The 23,299-nt window shown below is 39.1% G+C and overlaps 1 protein-coding gene across 1 annotated transcript in view; it reads left to right on the top strand.

Moving 5' to 3' along the window:
- Positions 1–17,328: 17,328 nt before the first annotated feature.
- LOC124170126 (corticotropin-releasing factor-binding protein) overlaps positions 17,329–23,299 on the top strand; it is a 103,358-nt gene continuing 97,387 nt past the window's right edge. The window contains exon 1 of the mRNA XM_046548821.1: positions 17,329–18,133. Within this exon, the coding sequence (XP_046404777.1) occupies positions 17,999–18,133 (135 nt within the window). The 5' untranslated portion in view covers positions 17,329–17,998. The remainder of the gene's footprint in view (positions 18,134–23,299) is intronic.

Raw genomic sequence — 23,299 nt, 5'->3', positions numbered from 1 at the left:
TTCCCAATGACTTGTCCGACGACTGCAATTTTCATCCGGCCATCATGTTTCAAAATTTAATTTCCGACAATCGTGTTCTTCTTCATAAATTTTAGGGTTTGGTAGAGAATTTTTTCCCACTCTTCAAAGGACTAGCTCAATACTAGCTGAGACTAGATCTATTACATTTTAGAAGTTCTATAGACAGACTGTTTTTACAATTATTCAAAGGAGAAGGCGTCAGCATTCCATGTCAGCATATTGCACAGTATTTAAAATAGCAAAAGAAATTTTAACTTGGCGTAAGATGATTTGAATTTGAAATGACGAAAAACTCAATAAAAATGCATTTCAAAAATAAAATTAATACAAACATTTCCTAAAAACTAATTTGCAATTGATCTTCTTTACGGCTGGTCGTGCAGTAACTAGATAAAGGCAATAGGCAATGTTCAGAAATACCTCAAAGCTGAGTATCGGCTATGGAAAGCATATGACGCATTCTCACCCGTCACGCTTTTGAAATGAACCAGCTGCATAAAAACAAACAACAGCGGTTTTCTTTTATCTGCCTACTGATGGCAATCTTAGGTATACTAGGGTGAGTGGAAAGTGCTAACATTGATTTACTTTCACGCATCACGTACATATATCCTATTGGAGGAAGACGCAACCTTATTTCTGTCCCTTCGGAGAAAAAAGGCGAAAAAATTGCATTTTTTCTCGCTCGTTTACGATAAATTTGCTCTGCACTCAACATTAAAAATTCATGTTTTAGTCTAATTTGATATCTTAGGGAAATATTTCGCGGGCTGCAAATTAGTTCCTTTGAGAATAGTAAAAAGTGACTTCTAATACCAGTAGGTCAATAAATTGTCCAAATAAATCATTTTTTAATAAATGCAGCCGCCATTGGCTGACTCAATGATGAACCAACCGCATGTATTACAGAATATAAAACCTGAATTACACGATCATTTTATCCATCATTTCCGAGTGATCACTCGCAAATGATCGTCGCCGGCAATTGTTTTTCGCGATCACTCTAATAATGAGGATTCCCATCAATTTTTTCGTCCCTCATCTTGTCCCTTTTTCCGTCGCTACAACCGTCACTAAAACCCCATATCAGCCAATCAGAACGCATTCCCGCATGGAGCGATTGCAGCGCACCGTTTGACAGTCGTGGGAACGACATAGATAAAAAAACGCTATATATTTTCGTGATGCGTGTCCTATGACAACGAGCTGTGATATCGGAAGTGATGCGAATGGCGACGGTGGGAGGGACGACCGTGTGATACAGAAAAATGATCACTGGAGCGATCACTTTTCTGGTCGCGAAAAAGCGATCGCTCTAGTGATCACTTTTCACGACGAAAGAAAATTATCGTGTGATTCAGGCTTAACCGATGGTATTCAATGGAGAAAACACTGATAAATCTTGCGAGTTAATATCACACTAGGAGAAAGCATCACTCCCGTTCAATCGGTTTGGTTTTATCTTTGTTTGTTACAAAGTGACTTTTTACATTTTTAAAAGCAAGCTATAATCTTGAAACTTCCAGGTTATGGAAAGAAAGCGCTCGCAAAAAATAATTTGTTTCTCGAATAAAAAAATGACCACCGGGGAAATGTCGAGGCAGACTTTTCGTATTTGAAATACAAGCAAATGGTGACAAGGCACTACGCACTCGAAGGCTTTTACACACCCTAAAAATTTCATGACGATATTGAAAGCCGGTGTCATCTTAGCAATACATGGAGACCTGTAATCAGCTGTATAAAAAACGCAAGGGAAGAACATGACGAATTTAAAAAGACCTACAGCCAATCGGACGACACCAGAGCAGTATTGTTGTCCTTAGTAAACGGTCGTATCAGTAGTCTTCAGTGTGAAATTGGACTTTCAAAGAGTGACTCAGCCTGGAAGATAGGAGACAAGTCCTCTCTCGAAACGTTGGCTTATACGACAGAATTAACCTGGCTGAGAACCCGAGAAGAATTCATCCATGGTTCTTATAAATATCAACGCCGTTCACGCGGCGAGCTAGAAATATTATACACACGCTTTATGCACTGAAGGCCAGGTAAAATTTGGCAAGATGCTTATCGTGGTCATCGCCACGGTATTATTAAACCATGCATAATTTATATGATACGATGTGCTACCAAAGGAAATCGATGGAAAGGAAGTAAGGATGCGCCCATATAAACAAGCGATTTTAATGTTAACTTATAAGGATGATCAAGGTACTATGCAGGAGAGCGTTCAGACGTCCCAAGAGTGACGAGATTTTTCTATTCCATAAAAATATTAAAAAGTACCACATATTTTTCGATTTTAGGCGTAGTTAACATGCTCTACGCCACAAAAGAGAGATTTAATACAGTAAAAACTGCATGATGATTTTTTAGGAATAAAAATTATTTCAAACGGGAATCCCATGACAACCACGACAATGATTAATTATTAAGATGATGGTATGTCATTCTGTGCATGGATGGAATGGCAGCAACACATTCTTCATTACAGGGGTAGGGGAAAAGAAGAGAATTAAAATATTAGTACAATAGCATGACGGGCGAGTATGCATCAACGAATCCACTAGCCACTAATCCTTGTCAACTCAACGATAAGATCACAATCAACAGAAAATGGAAGATATTCCGGCTGTTTCATAATCAATAGCGTGAGAGGAGAGAATGCGTCATCTGGTACCCATGACTGAGTCTCTATCTACAATTAGGATCGGTATCGTTGCCGTTATAATCAAGTAATTTCATATCCGCAGAAATACAGTCATGCCATCCATGTTATGGTGATCTGGCGAAACTACTTGGAAGAGGCGACGCTACTTATCTGGTTTTCAAAATTTAACACACTAAAATAATGCAAGGGGAGCAATACCACACGCTTCATAAATTAAACGTTTAAATGTAAAATAACTTGGCTGATCACATTACTTAAGACACTTTTGGGAACATAAATTTGAGACATGTTTTTTGTTTGTTCGTGAATTTACATTCACTATGAGAAACAGTGAAATTTAATCCGTTACTCCTTATGGAACATTGAATCTACTAGAAATGTCTCTGTGACTTCTTGTATCCGATTTTTGGCTCAGCTTTGCATGCAACGCACTATAAAGATAAAGAAGCACTATTTTTGCGAAAATTCCACGTCAATTACCTTATATACAAAGATGATGGCGTATGGCCCTTAATATATCCTTAAAAAAATAGGGTCATGCATAAATTGCTTCAATAAAACGGTGCATTATCTTAAGGAGATTTAATTGGAGTGGGTTAAACGGTTAATTTTGATAATAGCATAGATTTACTAACGTCAGCCGCAAACAGTGCCACATAGTTGCAAATTGAAAGATGCTTTTCCATGCGCACTTAATTAAATAAGGTCGTCGGTCCAATTTGAAGTGATATCTGTTGAATTCACGAAGAGACGATGGCGCTGTAGCCACAGAAACTTGCCATGGGGAGCCGACCACGGGTTTAAAGGAAGGACAGAAGTCTTGGAGGGTTTCTGAGGTGGAAATATTGGGCACAGTCCCTGAAAGCCTCGCTCCTTGGGATTGATAGAATGACTCGGAGGTCCATTACACTTAATGGAGAGTTTACACGCCAGCAAACTGCGACCACTTCGTCGTCTTTGCGTCTCCGATGAAAAATTCAGTCCCCAGCATCACGCGAAGTTTCGGTCCAAGAAAGTAGTGCAGGACATTCATCGCACTTCTTTTTCCGCACCTGGTACAACCATTATTTAATTACAGCATCAGAAGGGATCACAATCACTGTTGAAAAAGGAAGCAAATTCCTTTCTATAAGGCATGACCTTATTCTGAACACCGCAATAACTCTGGCCATACCTAAGTCCATGAAAAATAAAAGCGAAGCAATGCTACACTCTGAAGGGAGGCAGAATTAAATTCTACAGATATTTGGCTACATCTTGAGAACTGCGACCGCTTAATTATAGCTCAAGCTTCATTATCACTATCATTCATCATCATCACTGGTCATCAATCCTAGGATTGGTTTGACGCAGCTCTCCACTCAGTTCTCCTATCGGCTAATGTTTTCACACCTACGTATTTCTTCTCTTTCACATCCTTCTTTATTTGTTTTGCTCGAGGTCTTCCTTTTCCGTTCTTGCCTTCCACTTGTCACTCGACGATTGTCTTCATCAGGCCATCATGTCTCAAGATGTGGCCTATAAGGTTATTCCATCTTCTTGTTAAGGTTTTCATGAGGCTTCTCCTCTCTCCTACTCTTCTTAGGACTTCTTCGTTACTAACTCGGTCGATCCATTTGATCTTCATCATTCTTCTGTAGCACATCACTATCATTATCATCAATAAAAGGAGAATGCTCAATGGCATGCAGGTACATGAACTACAACATAATCAGTTATAAAGAAATTACTGGGTATATAAAAATTAGTAGGTTCATGTCTCAGAGACGGACCCTCTGCTATTGGATATACGACTCAATTCATTCATTGCATTCATTCAGTGCATAGAATTTTGGCGGTAACCCAGAGTTATCAAAGTATGATTAATAGAGTCCTAGAGATTAATAGAGAGAATAACCTCTCCATAGAAGTCCTCCTCAACATAGGCGTACCCAGCGGGGGGCAAGAGGGGGCAGCTGCTCCTCCTAGAAGTGAAAAAAAATTTGTTCAAAACAAACATTTTGAACAAATTTTCGTTTAGAGGAAAATGAAATTAGTAAAAACATGGAGCTAACTTAAAAATCATTGTTTTTTCAAGCAGTTAATTTTATAATTTAATACAGCGCTGTCATAATTTTCTCAAAAATTTGGTTTCATTAACCTTTTCTGTGTTAAAATGTTATTTCTTAAACGGCTTGCCTCTCCTTCCCCCTAGTTTTGATCCTGGGTACGCCCATGCTCCTGAAATACCCTTTATTGGCAGAAATTTTCATATCCACTAATCGATTTACCAAATACTAAGCCCCTGAGAGAGAGAGAGAGAGATAACCTAAAGAGCAAATCTATGTATTTAATGAAACGGGTACCTACCACCCCGAACCAAGATATTTTTAATTACGCACAGTTCCCTCTCGGAGCCAGAACGCCGTTTCGGCAATGGTAAAAAAAAGGCGTAATAGTCAAATAATACTCTTATCAATTTTTTTTGCCTCAAAATTTCTAATGCATAAATTCGTAACCAAAAAGAAAATTCGTAATAATATGTAAATAATTACTTATAATAACAAACAGGAAAGTGCATTCCAGCACTGCTAATTTTACCACGACGTCACTGATTACGCTAATACTTTGGCAGGAAAGGCAAATTTTGTTGCTGGTCACTCCGAAATCCTAACAATCTTATTTTCATATCAGATTATCAGATTTATCCCTAATGGTTTCTGCTTTACATTAGTTTTCCAATTTCATGAAGCATACGCTTTTTAAAATTAATAGTGGCTTAATCGATAGGATCACCTGTATCAAGTGCTCACTGCATATATGATGAATTAGAGATTTTTACTGAGAAAAATGACCGATCGGCTTAATTAATTCCTCCATCAGGAAGTTCAGATAGCGAGTACTTATTTCTAACCCTAAATAAGGAATGTACCCACTTCTATAAAAAACTGGTTGAACTGCAACACAGCATAGGATAAAGCGTTGAATAATCCGTATTTTCAATTAATGGTTAGTCACGTGAAAGGTGAATTTCGCATTTAAAAATAATAAATAAAAATTTTAAATGGAATATGACACTGAGTCAGACTTCGTACATTTATAAATTTTGGAAGAGCATTATTTAAATTGGATTAAATGAGAAAAAGAACGAACGTACGAAGTAGGTGGAGGTCATTAATTTTAATTTCCCCGGTTCATTCAAGATAAATTTGCTATACCATTTAATGTGATTATTTGCGATTAATTATTGATGCATAACATTGGATTAATGCCTGATAATACTTGCGTGACCTCATTATTTCATATTATTATATGATCACGACCCATATATGGGAAAGTTTTATCAATAAAAATCCTCATGAGTACACGTGCCGGTACAAACAGCAAGAAGAGAGCAAGAATTGGTAACTGAGCTCTTGAATTTTTTGCATTCCAGCTAACTCACTAGAAAAAGACTCTGAGATCACGAAAAGAAAGCAGCTTTTTTGAGTAAAATCATGACGTTTGTAGGCATGCCTGCAGCAAATGATAATACTGTTCTCAAATGACAATATTATATGCCTCCTGCATAGGCCAAAGGTTTTTATCAAGAACGGTTCTAACAGTGGTGTAGCCACGGGGGGCGGAGGGTCCGCCCCCCCCCCCCCCAGAAATATAAAAACACAATTATTTTCCTTCATAAAAGGAAACAAAATATTGAAAAGCATGAATTTACAAAATATTTCTTTAACAAATGAAGTTTATTAAAGTTATTAAAATTATGAAAAGAGTTAAAATTATTTGAAAACCCTCCACTTAGTACCCTCTTTTTCACAAATTTCCCCCCTGGTTTTGGACCCCCCACCCGAACGAAATTCCTGGCTACGCCACTGAGTTCTAACCAACTAATTCGCACATTGGCTGCTTCTTTTAGCCATCTGTATATGCGCATTGAGCTCTATATTGATGAGGTTGGTTTATACTGCTATGATAACATATATTTTCTTTGAAGTCGTCGAAGTTCAGAGGAAATGGTGCTAGTTCCTTCTCCAACACAAGCCCTAAGGCCTTTAAGCCGCCGACGACAGAGGGGCAATGTAGTGTGAATTCTCCTGATTCTGTTGACAAACGAACAATAAAATGAACCGGTTTCCGACTTTCTCAGATCGTAATTTTAATCACCGACTTCCACTCTCAATAACGCAGCTCCAGTTATCAAGGATAATGCGAACGTCGTATTAGGTAGTTTATTCCCGAGCAAGACAAGTTCATAGTAAATATTAGTTTTAAATTTCTCCAAAAACTTTTGAGCACCGTCCGTTACAAAAACAGTCCTTTGTCCTCAAATCGTAAAAAAATAATCAAAATCAGCTTAGAGAATATATTAGAATGTCACATATTATAAAAAATTAAAAGTGATGTTTAAGTAACATGATCATTCCAAATCAAAGGAATATAAAGGTGTATTGACGAGCACTTTGGCGTGCAAGAAAATTCAAGGACGCTCCGTGGTCTATCAATCCAGTCACACTGAAGCTAGGTCCTAGAAACAGTCTTCTGTGCCCAAAAGGGCGATGTTCTCCTCCTTTACCGATTACATAGACTTTCCTCTACAATGGATTACACATTCCTACTACCCTCGACATCTCCTTCAACAACTTTCCCTGTCTCTTCCTTATCCCTTCCAGAAGTTCCGACAACCATGCGGAAAACATTCTCGTTCGCTTTTCTCTCCACCCATCTCACCTTTTCCAATATCCTCAGCACTAAGTCTCCAAGCATTAAGCCTCTTTCCATCACCCCTTGTCATAGTTCCACAGCATGAAACAAGACACTCTTATAGAGTCTTCTCTTTAAAAAGCTGTTTGGAGAGCCCACCATTTTATATCTATTTATTAAATAGCCTCATGTGCAGTTGCAATATTTTTCCTGCTATGTTCTCATTATAGCGACCATTGTCCAAACTGTTATCCAAAACAGAAAATGCAATCAAACAAATTGCATTCATAAGTAAATTCGAAACATACTAAAGTTGTTCAGGCGCTAAAGCATTCTTCTTTTTGTTATATGAAAGAGAGGATGACAAGCAAAATAATTCGCATAGATGAAGAAGGATAGGTAATGTATTAAAAGGAAACGCTTTGCCATTTTCCTTGATTATTCAGTTTCCTTAAGAACTAGTTGCATTTGCTACTTTATAATGTTATAATTTACTTCCAAAATGCAAACTCGCCAGCTAAGGATGAATAGGTGAATCCGCGTGGGAAGTATCACAGGTAGAGAAATCTAAGAGAAATCCATCGAACGAAGATGGCAACGTCAAATGACGCGTAGTTTAAACGTCCAACCGTCCAACCTGATAAACGCCATTTGCGCTCGAAGTTCTGTCCTGATTCCACTCGCAAAAAATTGTCGCTTCCATTCGAAGACCTTAAACTAGGAGCCTGTGCATGATGCCATGAAATGAATAAGTGATGAATAAATAGATTTGTGGAAGATTTCAACGATGCAATGGGTGGTGGGCATGTAATCTTTTTAATAAGTGTATATTGGAGTAGATCGCAAAACAACAGTTATTAGTATTGTAATCCATTCAAGCATATTTTAATAGAAAAACGGCGAATTCAAGGTTATGAACTTTTTTTTAGAAACTGATCGTGGTTTCTCGTTGACTACATCGGACCCCCACGCAAGAAAACTGCAAACCCACATGTATTACTCATTTGTGCATCCCTTAGAATCGGGTAGGGGGAAAACATGCGAAGAGCAAAGACGATTTTGCTCGGACGACTACGTTGCCTATAAATGACGCCGAGATCGCTTTTCCCCTCCCAAATCCCTTCCGTGCCTTTCAACGTGCACCTCCTTGACTTAAAAGGCAAGTAGTGAAAAAGGCGGAAAGCGCTGAGAAATTTTCTCCCGCGAGGTTTTGATGCCTCGTTTCCTCTGCCCTCCAGCAGATAGCGCCCAAGCAGGGAACAGATTTCCGCTGAAAATTCTCAACCAGCATCGGAATTTGTAATCGGGCGCTTTTAATGAGAAACCAATACTCTATCCACCAAACCAACCCGGCCCTTTAGATATTTAATGATTTAAAGCTACCTAAATATCCCGTGAGCATAATTCTCAGACAAGGTCTCTCCAAATCTTATGACGGAAGCCATAATATCTAAATCTTATGACGGATGATGATATATACGGACGAAATTTTGTACCCACCATAACCTACTCATCATACTTTCTTGTACGGTCACTTAGCCTCTGTAAAGGACCTGATCCCATAGATTGGGCCTTTATCACCATAGCATTACAAGCAATCTACCGTAACATAACACGCATTAATTGCCTCAAAATACGATATTCATCGCGGGGCAAGCGACTTTTAATATGCAATGAGTTGTGAGAACACCTACCTGGAGTGATATTGAGTAATTAAATAATGAAGTAATAATATAATCCACTTGTGTTCGATTAAAAGTCACTAACCCTCCAGGTCAAGCAAATTTTTCGTCTTGGGAGTTGGAGAAATTTTATAGTTGGAAATGGGTGTGGCTGGAAATATTCCTTCTCTTACAGGGCTAGATACACTGAAATTAGTAATTACGTTTTTTAATCATGCAAAATTCACTGTTTCGCTAACATATTCCATCGAAGGGTCTCGAAATATTAAACAAACTACGTCGAGAGTTCGCGCCAGCTATTTATACATGCGTATATCAGGTAGTCCACACATGAGAAGAAAAAAAATTATCTGCATTTCTTTATTAAAAGACTTTTAATATGCAACGAGTAGTTGAATTTCTTCCGGTTATTTATTTCATCCTAATTTACAATAAAACGTTCTCTTTCCTTTAGATTTAGCCCAAATATGATCATTTTTAACCGTTGAATACAAAACTTTTCCCGCTTCATTCCATGGAGCAGCGCACCGATCGCTTTGTGCTGGGAGGCTTCGTTCTCTGCGATTTGTTTGGGTGAGCAGCATAATGATCGTCCAATCTATGTATCATAAAATGGCACAGTCATAGGACGCATCACGCATCTTTCATGTTTTGCCTTTAACCCTAAAACTTTGCTTCTTCAAAACTTAGTCTATCATCTTGAAACTTCAAACATATACACTCTAAACTCGATCCAACACATATTTGTACATCGCAAATGAAAAATTTACCCCAAATTTAAATTGCTAATTGAATGATATATTAACACTAAGCAAATATTTTGGGCGATTTTACACTGAAAAATACATATTTGAGGTATCAGCAAAATTTAAGATAGGTTAACTCAATATACTCTTTATGTTCTAGGGTCAAATCATAACTTAAAAAAGCAATTAATGCATCAACATACACTTGTACCTCATATATGAATATTTTATCCCAAATTTAAATATTTAACTGAATAGTATATTAACACTGAGTAAAGATTTTGGGCGATTTTACAATAAACAATTAACGTTTGAGTTTCCAGCAAACTTTGAGATAGTGTGCTCCATACCGATGGCTAAGTTCTAACAACACGTATCTTAAAAATAGAAACTTTTCAGGAGAACAAAAAAACGATTATTTTTTTACTCGTACACTGAAATTAAAACCAAAAGTTCATAAAAACTGAAATAGAAGCTTTCATTTGCTCACAAAGAGTTGTTTTTTTGCTTGTATTTTATTTTTTTCATGTTATAACTCTTTGTATAAGATACCTGTCTCAAACCGGCCGAATTTGATATACGTGTTGTTAGAACTTAGCCATCAATATACTCTCCATGTTCGACGACAATATCATACCTTAAGCAAGTAGCAAGCAATGAGGAAAAAAAGAGACCGGCCGAGCGGGAATGATACGGCCCCTTACATCGACAGAGGAAACGGGAAACTCATATGACTCTCGAGAGCTTGGCCAAAGAAAGCGCAAAGGAAGAGGAACCTTGAGGGGAACACTATCCATGGTGGAAGGAACTCTAGAGGGCGACCAGCACCTTATAGCGAGAGCGGCAGGAGGATGTGGATGCTGGCGAGGAGAAAGGGTATGGATGAAGTGTTGTTGGAGAGAGAGGTGGGCGTTGAGTGGAGACGTTGAGATGGGGGAGTGAGGGACATGAACACGCTTGGATCGAGGTCCGACAGCGGCCTAATGGCTGTTCCGTGCAAACTATTTGACATCTGCGGCATTTTATATTGCCCCGTCTGCCTTTTGATCCTCACGCCAGGTGAGTAAACGAGGAGGTGCATTAGTGGGAGAGGGGAGGGGGGTCGCGATCACACAAAGGAGGGAGGAGGTAAGGGGGGAGGGAGAATAATTGAGAATAACGCGGTGACACGGAAGAGAAGTGGGTGAAGGCGTCGGCTCTTTTATTCCCAGAGTGGCGAGTGAGTCTCGAGAGAGACACGGGGAGGGAGAGAGGGAGGGTCGCCTTTTTGCTGGTCACCGGCGAGAGCACCACCAGAGGAAAAGGGGAGAAGAAGAATTGATGGAGAAGAGACGAAATGAGAGCGGTGGGTCAAAAGAAAGAGATTCGGGGAAATTCGGGCGATAGACTGAAAAAGGGTCGCACTTGGGACTAAAACTGCGACTCCCATCATACGATCACTGCTGACTAGTCTTTAATGAAACTGTCTGCGCATGTATATAACTTTTCGTCGGCGTCGGTGGCGGCGGGGTAAAGTCCTTGCCTGCAACATAAGAGGTCGCGGGTTCTAGTCCCGTCTGGATAGGTTGCCCCTATCAAGGACATGGATGTTCGGTATGCTAAATCGTTACTTGTTAAAAACTCAGATGTAAAAGGCCAATGTTTTCGGTGGTACAAGAATAAAATGAGACATCATAAATAAATACATATAAGTATAAGTAATTAAAATAAATAAAATACAAGAAATATATTACGGTAGCTGATCATCATCATGGGGATCAATCCTAATATTGATTCGACAATCTTCTCCTTTAAATTACCTTCATTTCCTCAGTGATTCAACGTAAAAGATGCATAGGTGAGGGTTGAGCTCACCCTAATATCAGTGACAGGTATCTGAATTTTAAACATTCAGCATATGGGGGTAATTTCTTTTCCTGTTCTACCTCGCATTTCGAGTTTGCTCGAAGGATTCACCAGGTATTTGAAGCGAAGACCCTTCAATCAGCAGCCAAGTAGTCTACCCAAGTACCCATTAAACTTCTATGATCCCCTAATATTTATTATCAGCATACACATTTTTCAAACAACTTATTCTTTCACTCAATCTGTTACCTGACGTATTTTTTTCCCTGACATGCTACACGTAGAATATTATCTCAGAACATCACTATGGTTCTAGGTCCGACGGGAGCAATAAATTATGACAGGTTTTTTGCCAAACGGGAATTCGTTTTTACCCCGAATAACAGAGGACTTTAATAAACGCAAATGGGACTGAATACATCATTTTCTTTTTTTTTGTGAACAGGTGGTGTTTCAGCGTACACCCCACCACACATCTATAACACGAGCTCGTGGAATAGCATGTTAATTTATGCATAGACAAAAGGCATTCATTTGCCATTTGCCCAGTCTGATAATCCTGCAATGATCGTCTTCATCAGACTATCATCTCTCATGACATTTGATGATGACCATTAGTTGCCATATCAATTTTCCACTGCCAATCTTGTCTTTAAGCCAACACAGGAAAAAGAAATTCAAAATTAATCAGAATAGGTTCACTTCTTACTAAAAATGACTCTTAATAGACCCACCAAATTGCAAGCTTACGGAAGAGGAAGAGCTTGGTGCAGAGCTTTAGGATGAGGGTTGTAAAATTGGATAGGGAGGAATGGAAGATGACTTGGATGCTGGGAGGAGATTTGAGTAGGTACTTCCACCTACCACGTCTATTCTTCGAATAAAAAGTTTGGTGCATGAGAGAGGGTAAAACTCACCCCAGTCTAAGCATACATTTCAGGCGAGTGAGTTTCATGCATTCGATTCTATCTTTGAGGATGTCTACAATGCTAATTAAAGAAGTATTACTTTACCCACGCGTTTTCTTAATCGATCTTTTATAGTCAATTTCCTCCACCTACTCAAGAAATAACGGCAAATAACACCATCAAAAGGTCTTAATTAAGACGCTTATCTATCCAATCAACTCCATCAGATCGTAAACAGCTACTCCAGCCTCCCCATCTTCTTATAGTTTTGCGTCCCCTCACTATTCACTAGCATGAATAAGATTAATAATGGGAAGGTTATACATTATTAGGTTTAACCTTATAGTTACAAAAATGACGATACTCTCTCCTATCTCCTTACAGGATAAAAATTCACATTCACGAAGACATTAGCACTCATCATCAACACCTAGTTAGCCACCAACGGCTGTTATTAAAATCGCGGTTTTGCAGTCTTCACATAATATTCTCAAGGATCTTTTGAATGGGTTCAATATTTTCTTGATGAAACCTCTGGCCAAATGCCAGCTTTTTAGTGCAAAGAGAGGACTCGTAAAACACTCCTTTCAGATTTCTGATAACTAGCGAGCATTTCACATGAATAGTATGAATGGCACAGGCCTTTCATTATCTCTGGGCATAATTTTTGTTTGGCTCACTATTAGGTACTCGTGGACCCAAGTCACGCCCCTCCTTGTCGTATAATATTTTTTATAAACAGACTCCCTTAAAATAGACTCTAACTCTCCTAAACCGTGCGCTATACCTACTCAAGCGTTAAACTTTCTTGATTGACCTCCACGTTAAGTTATGACGAAACAAAATGTATCCGTCGATCATTGATTTTCCACAGCAAAAGTTATGAAAAACTAGATTTTTACAGTCTTTACATTATATCTTCAAGGATCACCTCCGTCAGTTCGTAAATAGCTACTTCCACTTCCACATATTCTTAGTTTTACGTCTCCCACAGTCCACCAGTTTATACAGTATTAGCTATGTGAAACCAATAAATTATAAGGCGTAACTTTCTGATGACAAAAATAACGATACTTTCCCCAACATCCTAATCGTCCTTCACCTTCATGTAAGCATCGGCACTCAGAGCTTATACTTAATTAACCTTCAGCAGCGGCTATTAAAATCGCGGTTTAATAGTCTTCACATAATAATCTCAAGGATCTTTTGAATGAACTTGATATTTTCGTGATGAATCTTTATCTTCTTTACTGCAAAGGGCTATAAAAGTTAAAGGACACGAAAATTGGGGGAAAAAAAGTCAAAGAAGAACGAAAAGATAGATTCCTTCATTGAGTTGCATAATTGTCTTTCGCCTGCCATTTTTATGGCGGTGATTATTGCCTGGGATAATTGCACCACTGTCTTTGCGTCTTATTTGTCCCTATTTGACACCTGAGCGAAAATTTCTACTGCACGGCAAATATTACAGGAGGGTCTCCTCCTTACTTCCTTTCATATTTTTTATTCCTTTAATTTAATCAATTGAAATTGAAACCGATATTTTTATTTTATAGTTCAATTTCAAATTTTTGTGTACGTTATATTACACATTGCATTCAAGTTAGTTGGCTTTAAGATGGAGATTTTTTTACAGAACTCTCAGGGTCTAAAGGAGGTCGATTATTCCCCTCTTATCTTTCCACTTTCCCTCGATCTCCCTGACTGCCCGACTCGTAACTTCTGGCGAATACTAATTTTAAGCTCTTACGAGACTTTTTCTCGACACTCTTTCCTCTTCATTAAATCCCTTTCACTCAATGATCTGTGACTTTTATTTGTATTTCACTATTACACTATTCCTTGATTGTAGTGCTTGCTCTGCCTGACGTCACATGCTATGTGACTTGGGGTTTTTATTTATTAATTAATTATTTCACTAATGCTTCCAACTTATTTAAATGCTTCTTAAGCTCACTGGAACATCTTTTCCTTCATCTCATTTGCCCTTCGAGTAAATATTTTGATTTAGAAACCAGTTTTTCACAAGAAAGGTGAGTTTCAATCGCTCTTTTAATCAATCAAATCACAGAACAGAGTTAAATAATCACACACTTCATATATACAGTATATAAAAATGAAAACACGACAAAAATGAGTCGAATTCCGCTCTCTAATCATTTTTCACGCAAAAACATACCGCGAAATATATTTCATTGCTCTTCAACATAAAAAAAATCGACCGTGTGAAGTCATTGGACCAAATTTTTTTTCTAAATTACTCACCGGAAAAAATATAAAAGCAACCTAATTAGTATCTTCACAATTAACTGCATAAAACAAGAATAATTTCCGTCAGAAAAAAGTTGATGGCAGGGCCTGAGTGCAAATCGTTGCTCAGGGGCGACACACCATTAGCATTAATTCTATTAATGAAAGTGACCCATAAACGTACTCATACGTCAAGGAGCAGAGGACATGCTGTAAAAGTCCAACAGGTCTGCGTCAGATCACGGTTAATAGGCGAAGGGCCGTGAAAAGTAAAGGGCAGACTACTTGGGATAAAAAGCCCAAGAAGGACAAAAAGAGAGATTCATTCTTTGCGTTGCATTAATGTCTTTCCCCCATCATTTATGCAGTAGTGATTATTGCTTTGGGATAATTGTACCAATGTGCTTGCCTCTTATTTTTCCCTATCTTCCTTGCCAATAGATAGCCTTGGGATCAGAGTAATACCTTTGTGCGAGCATTTGAGGGATCTCTTGTTTTCCTACTAATGCAGAATATCCTCATTCCTTTAAGTTTCCCTAGAGACCTCCTATTCAGCCCCAAGGGTCACCATATGACGCGTTTTGACCTAAAAATAACTTTTTGTGTGTCACTTGTAATAAAAAGAGTCTACTGGAGTTTTTTCTAACTTAAGAAGCAGTGGAAAAGTAGAGTAAGGGAGTGGCTAAATATTAATTTATTATTGGATTTTCAGCGGTAAATACACATTGTCACATATACAGTACATATATTTTTTTATATATTCCAACTAAGTATCAGCCAATAGAATAGGTACTGTCGTGGCAAAACTTTTTACGCCCATTTCATGTATTTGCGAGCCTATATTTTTACCAAGAAAGCAGGATAGTGGAAAATAAAATTTAAAAAAAAATTGAAAAAATGACGCTTAGAGGGTTACAGCTCCGGAAAAATTAAAGGTAGGAGATTTTATAAAACTGTAGAAAAAGATGCTAAATTGATTGTTGGAGGACAAAAAATAAAGTGGGAGGAATGGTTCATTTACAGATTGGGTTACTTCCCCATGACAACAAACACCTAAGTAGGTACACCTTAGTGAAAATTACTACAGCACGACAGATATTTTCAGAGGGTGTCTCCACCATTTTCCTCCTCTTTTAAATGAGTAAAAAAACATTCGGAATATCATAAACACTTTTGGTCACATTTCCAGTGTTTTTATCTAAAAATGGCTTTTCGTTTGATATCTTGTTTCTGGTAGATTATAGACAGATGATTCGTGTGCATTAAGTTATCCATAGGTTCGTGGACCGCAAGTTTCTGTTCTCGTCCTGTAGGTAAAACCTGAGCCAAAATGTTTGAAACCCAGCCTTAGAATAGTTGTATCTCCCAACCCAAAATGCATTCGTAAACTTCTATTAACCTCAGATGTTTAATACTCAAATCGGACACTCGAAAATACAAGCTAGAGGTATCACCAATTAGTCCTCCTGGTAATCCCATGTGAGGAGCGAGACAGTAATAAAAGAGCGTAACATACCTACAGTCGAGTGTTCGTTCGCTTTGACGCATTCCCGCAGAATCACTCGATTTCGCAGGAGATGATTTAATGAGTAAAACTTAGTTGCTCTTCTCCCTTGTAGAGCTTTGATGAAATTGGGAAAAGGAGTTGTTATCCACACTTCTGGCCATCCACTGTCATAAGGTAGCTGAGAAATGTGCACTGTGGAGTGCAGTTCCACTTAGGTTTGAGAATGAAAAATATATAAAATCAGTCTCGAGAAAATATCAAACATTGGAGTCTGTTGCCTGTTCAGTGCAGAAATGTATTTTAATTTTAAAAATATTCGATTTTAAAATGTAGCGCAAACAACCTCATTCCTGAGTACTTGGGAAAATTAATGAGATGAAAAAGGCTGACATTAAACCTGTGTAAAGATTTAAAATTGCGTTGGAGCTCAGGAATAACCGAAGATTAGATGGCGAAGGACCTAAACGATGTTACCCACAACTGCACTGATTTTTTCCACCGAAATTTTCAAACTTGCGGATGGCTTCGTAAAGGTTCGCCGCAAAAAAGATCACAGTCATCCCCTAAAATCCGCACCGCCACGGTAAAATGTTACAGCTGACCAGAGTTGGGAAACTCTGTGGACCGTCAGGAACGCCTCTGGAGGACGGCTGTGAGGGTGACCACGGCCAAAGTGATGAAGACGCGGTCTGCTCGATTATCCCACGCAGAACCAAGTGCACTTTTTTAGGGCTTAACCTCATTCCGCACGACGGACCGTGGAGTTCGGCCGTGTTTTCCGTGGATGGGGGTGGAGAGCAAGAAAAGATTTCGTCGGAAAGAGAGGGAAAAGATGTTAGGATCTGGGGGGGTTGCTATCGAGGGGAGAGGGGGGCGTGGGTGGAGTGCGTGGGTTGGTGGCAGGGGGTGCCACCCCTTCTGCGCGCCAGGCCGCTGGCGCCACGGAGCGGCCACTCCCGCGCCTCCGACTCGCCCCCACCTCCCGCACCCCGAAACCCGCCCCCGCCGCGCCTTCCGCCGCCACACGGCACTCGGCGTACACTCCGCGCTCACTTCTCCGACAGCGGGTGCGCGACTCGCCCGGCACCCTCGCATTGCCGCACCTCAATTCTCTCACTCTTTCTCTTCCACACCACACATTCACACAATCCCACACACACACAATAAAACACACGCACAGAGAAGACAACGCGCGCGTACAAAGGGGGACAGCGGGGACGCCCACGCAGGAGAGGTGCACTCTTCTCATAAATATCGCCGGGATTCCCAGAGGAGATCGCAGTTTGGAGAGGCGACCGTCGAGTTCGGACCCTGCGCACCGCAGACATCCCACCGTCACCGCTAACGGGAAAACTTTTGCCCGCGGACGCCTCCGGGCGCGAATAGCGAGACATCTGTTTGGGTTGCGGAGCGAGAGTTAAGTCGCTGGATAGACTTAGAAAGGAAAAGTTCCCTGTTTTTCCAAAACTTCCACTTAGCACCCCCTAAACTATTTCAACCCTCAACTCTTGAAGGAGTTTGAATCAACTTCACCTCCGTCGAATCTCAAAGGGATTGCAATCTGCCTCTTGCTGTCTCCTCTCCTTGACACTCGTCACGAAAGCCTTTCCCTTGCGAAGGCACCAGCGTCCTCCCCGTTAGAGCTCCCTTCGGAGGGTCCCACCAGTGGTCAGCAGGGTCGCGCAGCGGACATGTGGGAAGGGTGTAGCGGTGGCGGCGGAGGCAAGGGTCGCCGTTGGGGCCTCGCCCCCTCCGTCGTCTTGGCCGTTCTGCTGCTCGGCCACTTGGCGCCCGGCGACGCCCAACAGGCTTCCCCGGTTCAACAGGTGAGTCCCGCGTGTGCATCATCATCTCCTCTTTGATGGACGCCTCGCCGGCGGACTTGTGCGCGGAGCGGCGCTAATTTGCTCGGCACGAAGCATTTGACATTGAAATACAGATGGCAATCAACCGCTTCTAACTAGCGTGTCATTTTTCATCATCGTCACTGGGTGCTCTTTGACTTTTTCAGATGTTACTAGGTGGAACTTCAATCATGCATGTGCCTACAGTTAAGTGGCATCGATATTATGGGAGTTATACTGGTAAATGTAGCTTTACATGGAGAATTTTGCGAGTCTCCTCCATCCCTTCCCAGATTGGACTTTCCACTTCTAGTCACAATAAATCCTTTTTCCTTTCATTCTACTCATGACTTCTATTTTATTCTATTTTCTTCCCCGCGTAACCATAATTTTTCCCTCAAAACGATTTTTATCATACCCTCCACGATTCCCTCTCACCAAGCCTTTTGTCTCCTGCTTTTCACCATTAAAAGTTTCCGCTTCACGCCCACTATTACTAGCAGTTCGTCTTTGCTTTTTCTCTGCTCCTACTTTTTCTTATCCATTTACCTCCACTCCAACATGTTGAAAATCATGGAAAGTCCATCTATATTTTTTTAACTACCGACGCGAATTTCAACTACCTCCTCAGAACACTCCCTTAGTATATCCTGAAACGTCTTTGTCTTGAAAAACATGAAATCCTTTTAATTCTGTAATGGTTAGTTACAAGTCTAATTTTCTCTACATTACGTTGATATTTAAAATGGATACAGAGTATTCGAGACTCGAATCTGTAAATAATATTCTGTGTGTAGCATGCAACGCATTAAAATTAACCCCTCTGCCACTCAGTAAGTCCAGAGCGTTCTCTTTCGTCTGTCACCTCAACAAATCTCGGCACTTCAATGCTTCTATTTCATCTCCTGTCTTCAGCTCAACAAAAATCTTAGTTTGCATCTCTCCATATATCTTTATTAACTATATCTAACCTTTATAGCATTTCCTCATGCCTTAGGAAGTGGAAGTAATAATTCTCCTAATTTCTATATGTCACGTCAAACGATTTCCTGAGCTATACCGTTCCTCGGGATCTCTTCATTTCTCTTCCTGCTGGCTGACTTCGTACCCACAATTCAAATGCATCATTCTCGTTCCAAGATTCTTTTCTTTACCCATGATTCCACCCCATCAATAAATACGCTCCATACGTAGTATTTTAACTGAAATTTCCGAAATTCAAGCCATATCCTACTTCCCCAAATCACACAGTCATGTGCTACACAGAGAAGATTAACCTTCAATTACGTAAGGTAGCGTCCTTCATTTTTACGCAGGATCAATAAAAAATATTTCCTCCATAATCAGGGGGATCACCTTCTATACTTCAGCATATAAATTGTGCAAGAAAGAATATTATAGTTGTCGCCGAAAAATTGAAAGAGAATTATTTTCAAAAGTTATGTAAACTCTGAAAAAACTCTGATTTCGACATTAATTCTCTGAAAATCCGATTAGGTCGTTAAAAGCGTCGATCATTATTGTCCAAATATGAAAAGGGTAGGTATGGGATAACTTCCTTGAAAATTTACATATACCTAATTCTCAAGTGGTATTTAATAGCTACCTCTTTTCACAGCTGCCGTATTTGTAACAAATTTTCAAATCAGGCTTAAATTACAGAAATAACAGTTAGAATGTGTTCGAAAAACTACTGATAGTTACAATACATAATTTATAGAAGGGTATCAATGAAATTAAAACATATTCAGTTCAAAGTTTACTGCATATTTCATGAAGAGAAAATTTTCCGTTTTTTCCATGTAAGGTATCCTCCTGAAACTTTCTTATATAAATCTTGGGGACTATGCTTTCATTAGCATGATGAAGAAATAACACAGGAGCATAGTTAAAATGAAAGGAAATGGATAAATGAGTTAGTTAAAAAATATGAAAATCGTAACTTAGTTAGGGAAATTTAGGAAAAGATTAACTTCTCGGTAACTAATTCAAAATTAATATTCTAATGAACGTGTATTGATGAAAAGGACTTAATACAGGCGTAAATGTGTATATTATAGATTAAATACCTCTAATTATAGAAAAAAATCCGCAGAAATGGATATAAAATTCTGTTGGAGCGTAAATGGAATTTTATAAATGGAGTATTAAACGATAAGGGAAACCTCAAGAATTATTTAAGGTGAAGGTACTGAAATATTTTGCAGGAAGATAATTTAATTATTACGAAACTTCTATAAAAGGAACTTCTATGGTAAATACCATTAATTAAATAGGAGTTTTTATCAAGGAGAGTCCAAGTAGGGCTACTCAATACTCCATTATACAACGCAAAGGCGGAAATGTGACATGTCAGGGTCAATGAACAATCGAAGAACTATCGCTATTCATATAATGAATTCTCCTTCTTTTCAAATGTGCCATTTCACAACTTTCCTTATAAAGGCTTTATTAATTTCGAGATGCCCACGCCTTCATCTTTAAATACACAGATATTCGATAGATTTCATCAATGGAAATGAATTTGATACCCAAAAATTTTAGCCAATATGAATTTTTCACCTGAGTTGTAAGTTCTTCAAGTTCCACCATCTATTCATAGAATTCAGAAATTGAACGAGTAGAATTAAATGACAGGGATTTTAGGAACTCTTCTAAATTTGTGATTTGTAGCAAGAATTGTTACTTTCAATGGTTAGTGGTTGCACACACAGAAGGATCAATTTCATTCTGTTTTTATATGTGACTGCTATTGGTTAATAATGTTCAAAAACAAACTGGAAAACACATATTTATATATTTTATTCATGCTTAAATGAATACGAATTAACTGGCGATGTTCCATATAAAATATTTATTTTACAAAAATGTTAAGCTGGGATGGGTCGCCAAAAAACAATTTATGATTGGATATGCTGGAATGCATTTATTTAAATAGATTTATTTTACATTTATGATTAATACCTAAAATCTAAGATTGAATTAAAAATGAATTGCTCGTTATATTTTAAAAATTATTTAATATTCGAGCACACATTCTGTTTGAACGAAAACATTACCCTTGCAACCCCTGCAAGCAAATCTTACATCCTCATTCGCGAGTGAGTGACAACGTTCGATAAGATATCAAGTACTTCCTCAGTGCTCATTGTGAAGGTTAATAAATGTGAGAAAGGATTACTCAATAACACTCGCGTGTAATAAAATTTACTCAGTCATCGGCCCCTATAACGGCCATGTCTTTATGGTGAACCTGACAGTCCACCCATGTATTTCACATATTTGTCGGCCTCGGAGGTGGTGGGGTAAAGTCCTCGCCAGCCAAATAAAAGGTCGTGGGTTGTATATAATCCCGCCAGGATAGATTTCCTCCTACCCAGAGCATGGTTGTTCGTGCATGTGTAAATGTTATCTTGTGGAAATCCCCAATGTGAAAGGACAATGTGAGCTGTTTTCGGTGGTATCGAAATAAATAAAATTATAAAAAGAAAATAGTAATTTTGATAAAAGGATTTTTCCTCTTGCCACATCGAACCGACGGTAGCATTTTTACGAGACATAAATTTTGCCTGAGACAATGCTTTCCAAAACGGAGACAGAGGGTCTGCCTCGCGCATGCCCAAGAAATGCACGTTTAATGGAAATAAATATCCGTTCATGTGCTTGAAACAGTGTCCAGAACATGCTGCACAGCCAACTGTCGGTTTCATTAGCGCGGTTGCGGTGCACAGTGAGGACTGCGGGAGATAATTTTCTCGGCTATTTCAACAGTGCATGTACTCGCCTTATTTTTTTCTTACCTTATTCGCTCAAAAACATTTTTGGCGAGTGTAAACTACAATATATTACCATTTTCCAAATAAATGTGGTCTTAAATTTTATCTGATGGAATTGCATGGAATTTTGAGAAACTTACTATTTGTTATCATTGATAACAGTATGTCCGTTGCAAACTTCGGTGCGTGTTCCCAAATGTGCGAGCTGAAGCAGTTACGGAAAAACCTAAAAATTTATTTCTTGCTCAGGCGATCCTATAGTTGTTATTTGAAGGGCATAAATTCCCTGTTTTTTTACTATTTTTTCCACAATGGAGAGCAGTTAGAGCTTTAATTTCCTCATCTGAATTCACTCATTTCTCTGAGAGCGAAACTACTCACATTTAAAGTGCGTGCCTTGGTTTTATTTGTGTAAATCCTTCAACTCCTTTCTAAATGAGGTAGGTTGGTAAACTTAATTAACTTTTTAAACAGAATTTAACTTTTTGGGAATTAGCACTCATAATTTAATGCTGTGAATACGCTAATTTTTATATCATTTTTCTCCCCTTAACTTTTTATTTATTACTGTGGTATTTTGTGGTCATGCGGTCGTATTTCATCTTAATTTCTTGACTAATTACTTGTATAAAACCAACGCTATCACCCTGAGATCTTTCAGGTATTCAGAATAGACACTAGTCAATATAACCAACTGCAATTCAGATTTGAAAGTTTTGGAAATGGAATTGCTTGGAAATGGGATTGCTTGAATCCTAGTTTTAAGAAGAGACATTTGCGCAAAGCCTCGATTGAACACATTCGCATGGAGTTGGGTTCGAAACGCCGCTGAAACGATGCGAGTGCACACGTGCAGTAAGTGTCTACTTTCACGCCAGCATCTCGAACTTGTGTCACCGGGCGAGGCGAGTCGAGCTACGGTCATGCTAGTACACAGGTCCACTAGCTGTCTACTCTCCGGTCAGCAACTCTTATTGTGCAACCGCGCCTTTCCTCACCTTCTTCCAAACTCAATTCTAATAAAACTAATCAGCACATTTTATTTACGCTTTATTTTTCGTGTGATAAAAATCTTATTATTTACTTTTTGGCGCATTACATGCTGTTTATGGAAAACCGTGTTTTTTAAATATCATTTTACTCCATTTTTTTTAGAAATTTCCCAGCGTAGTTTGCTTCCTTGGTCACGGCAGGATTTGTGGCAACGGGAGCAGTGAGCGCACCAATTTAGGCGCCACCCCTTGTCTTCCAGCCGACGCGCCTTTCGGTGAATTGTGCGCCAATGCAGCATCGCGGTCTGTTCTCTGTCTTCCCCTGAGTTAGCCACCACCCCTGGAAAATGACTCAATTCATGCGCTCACCAACTTCCCAG

This window comes from Ischnura elegans, chromosome 1, assembly GCF_921293095.1.
Source record: "Ischnura elegans chromosome 1, ioIscEleg1.1, whole genome shotgun sequence".
Taxonomy (NCBI): domain Eukaryota; kingdom Metazoa; phylum Arthropoda; class Insecta; order Odonata; family Coenagrionidae; genus Ischnura; species Ischnura elegans.
Note: the sequence above shows the minus strand (reverse complement) of the source record. Positions and strands in the feature narration are given on the sequence as shown.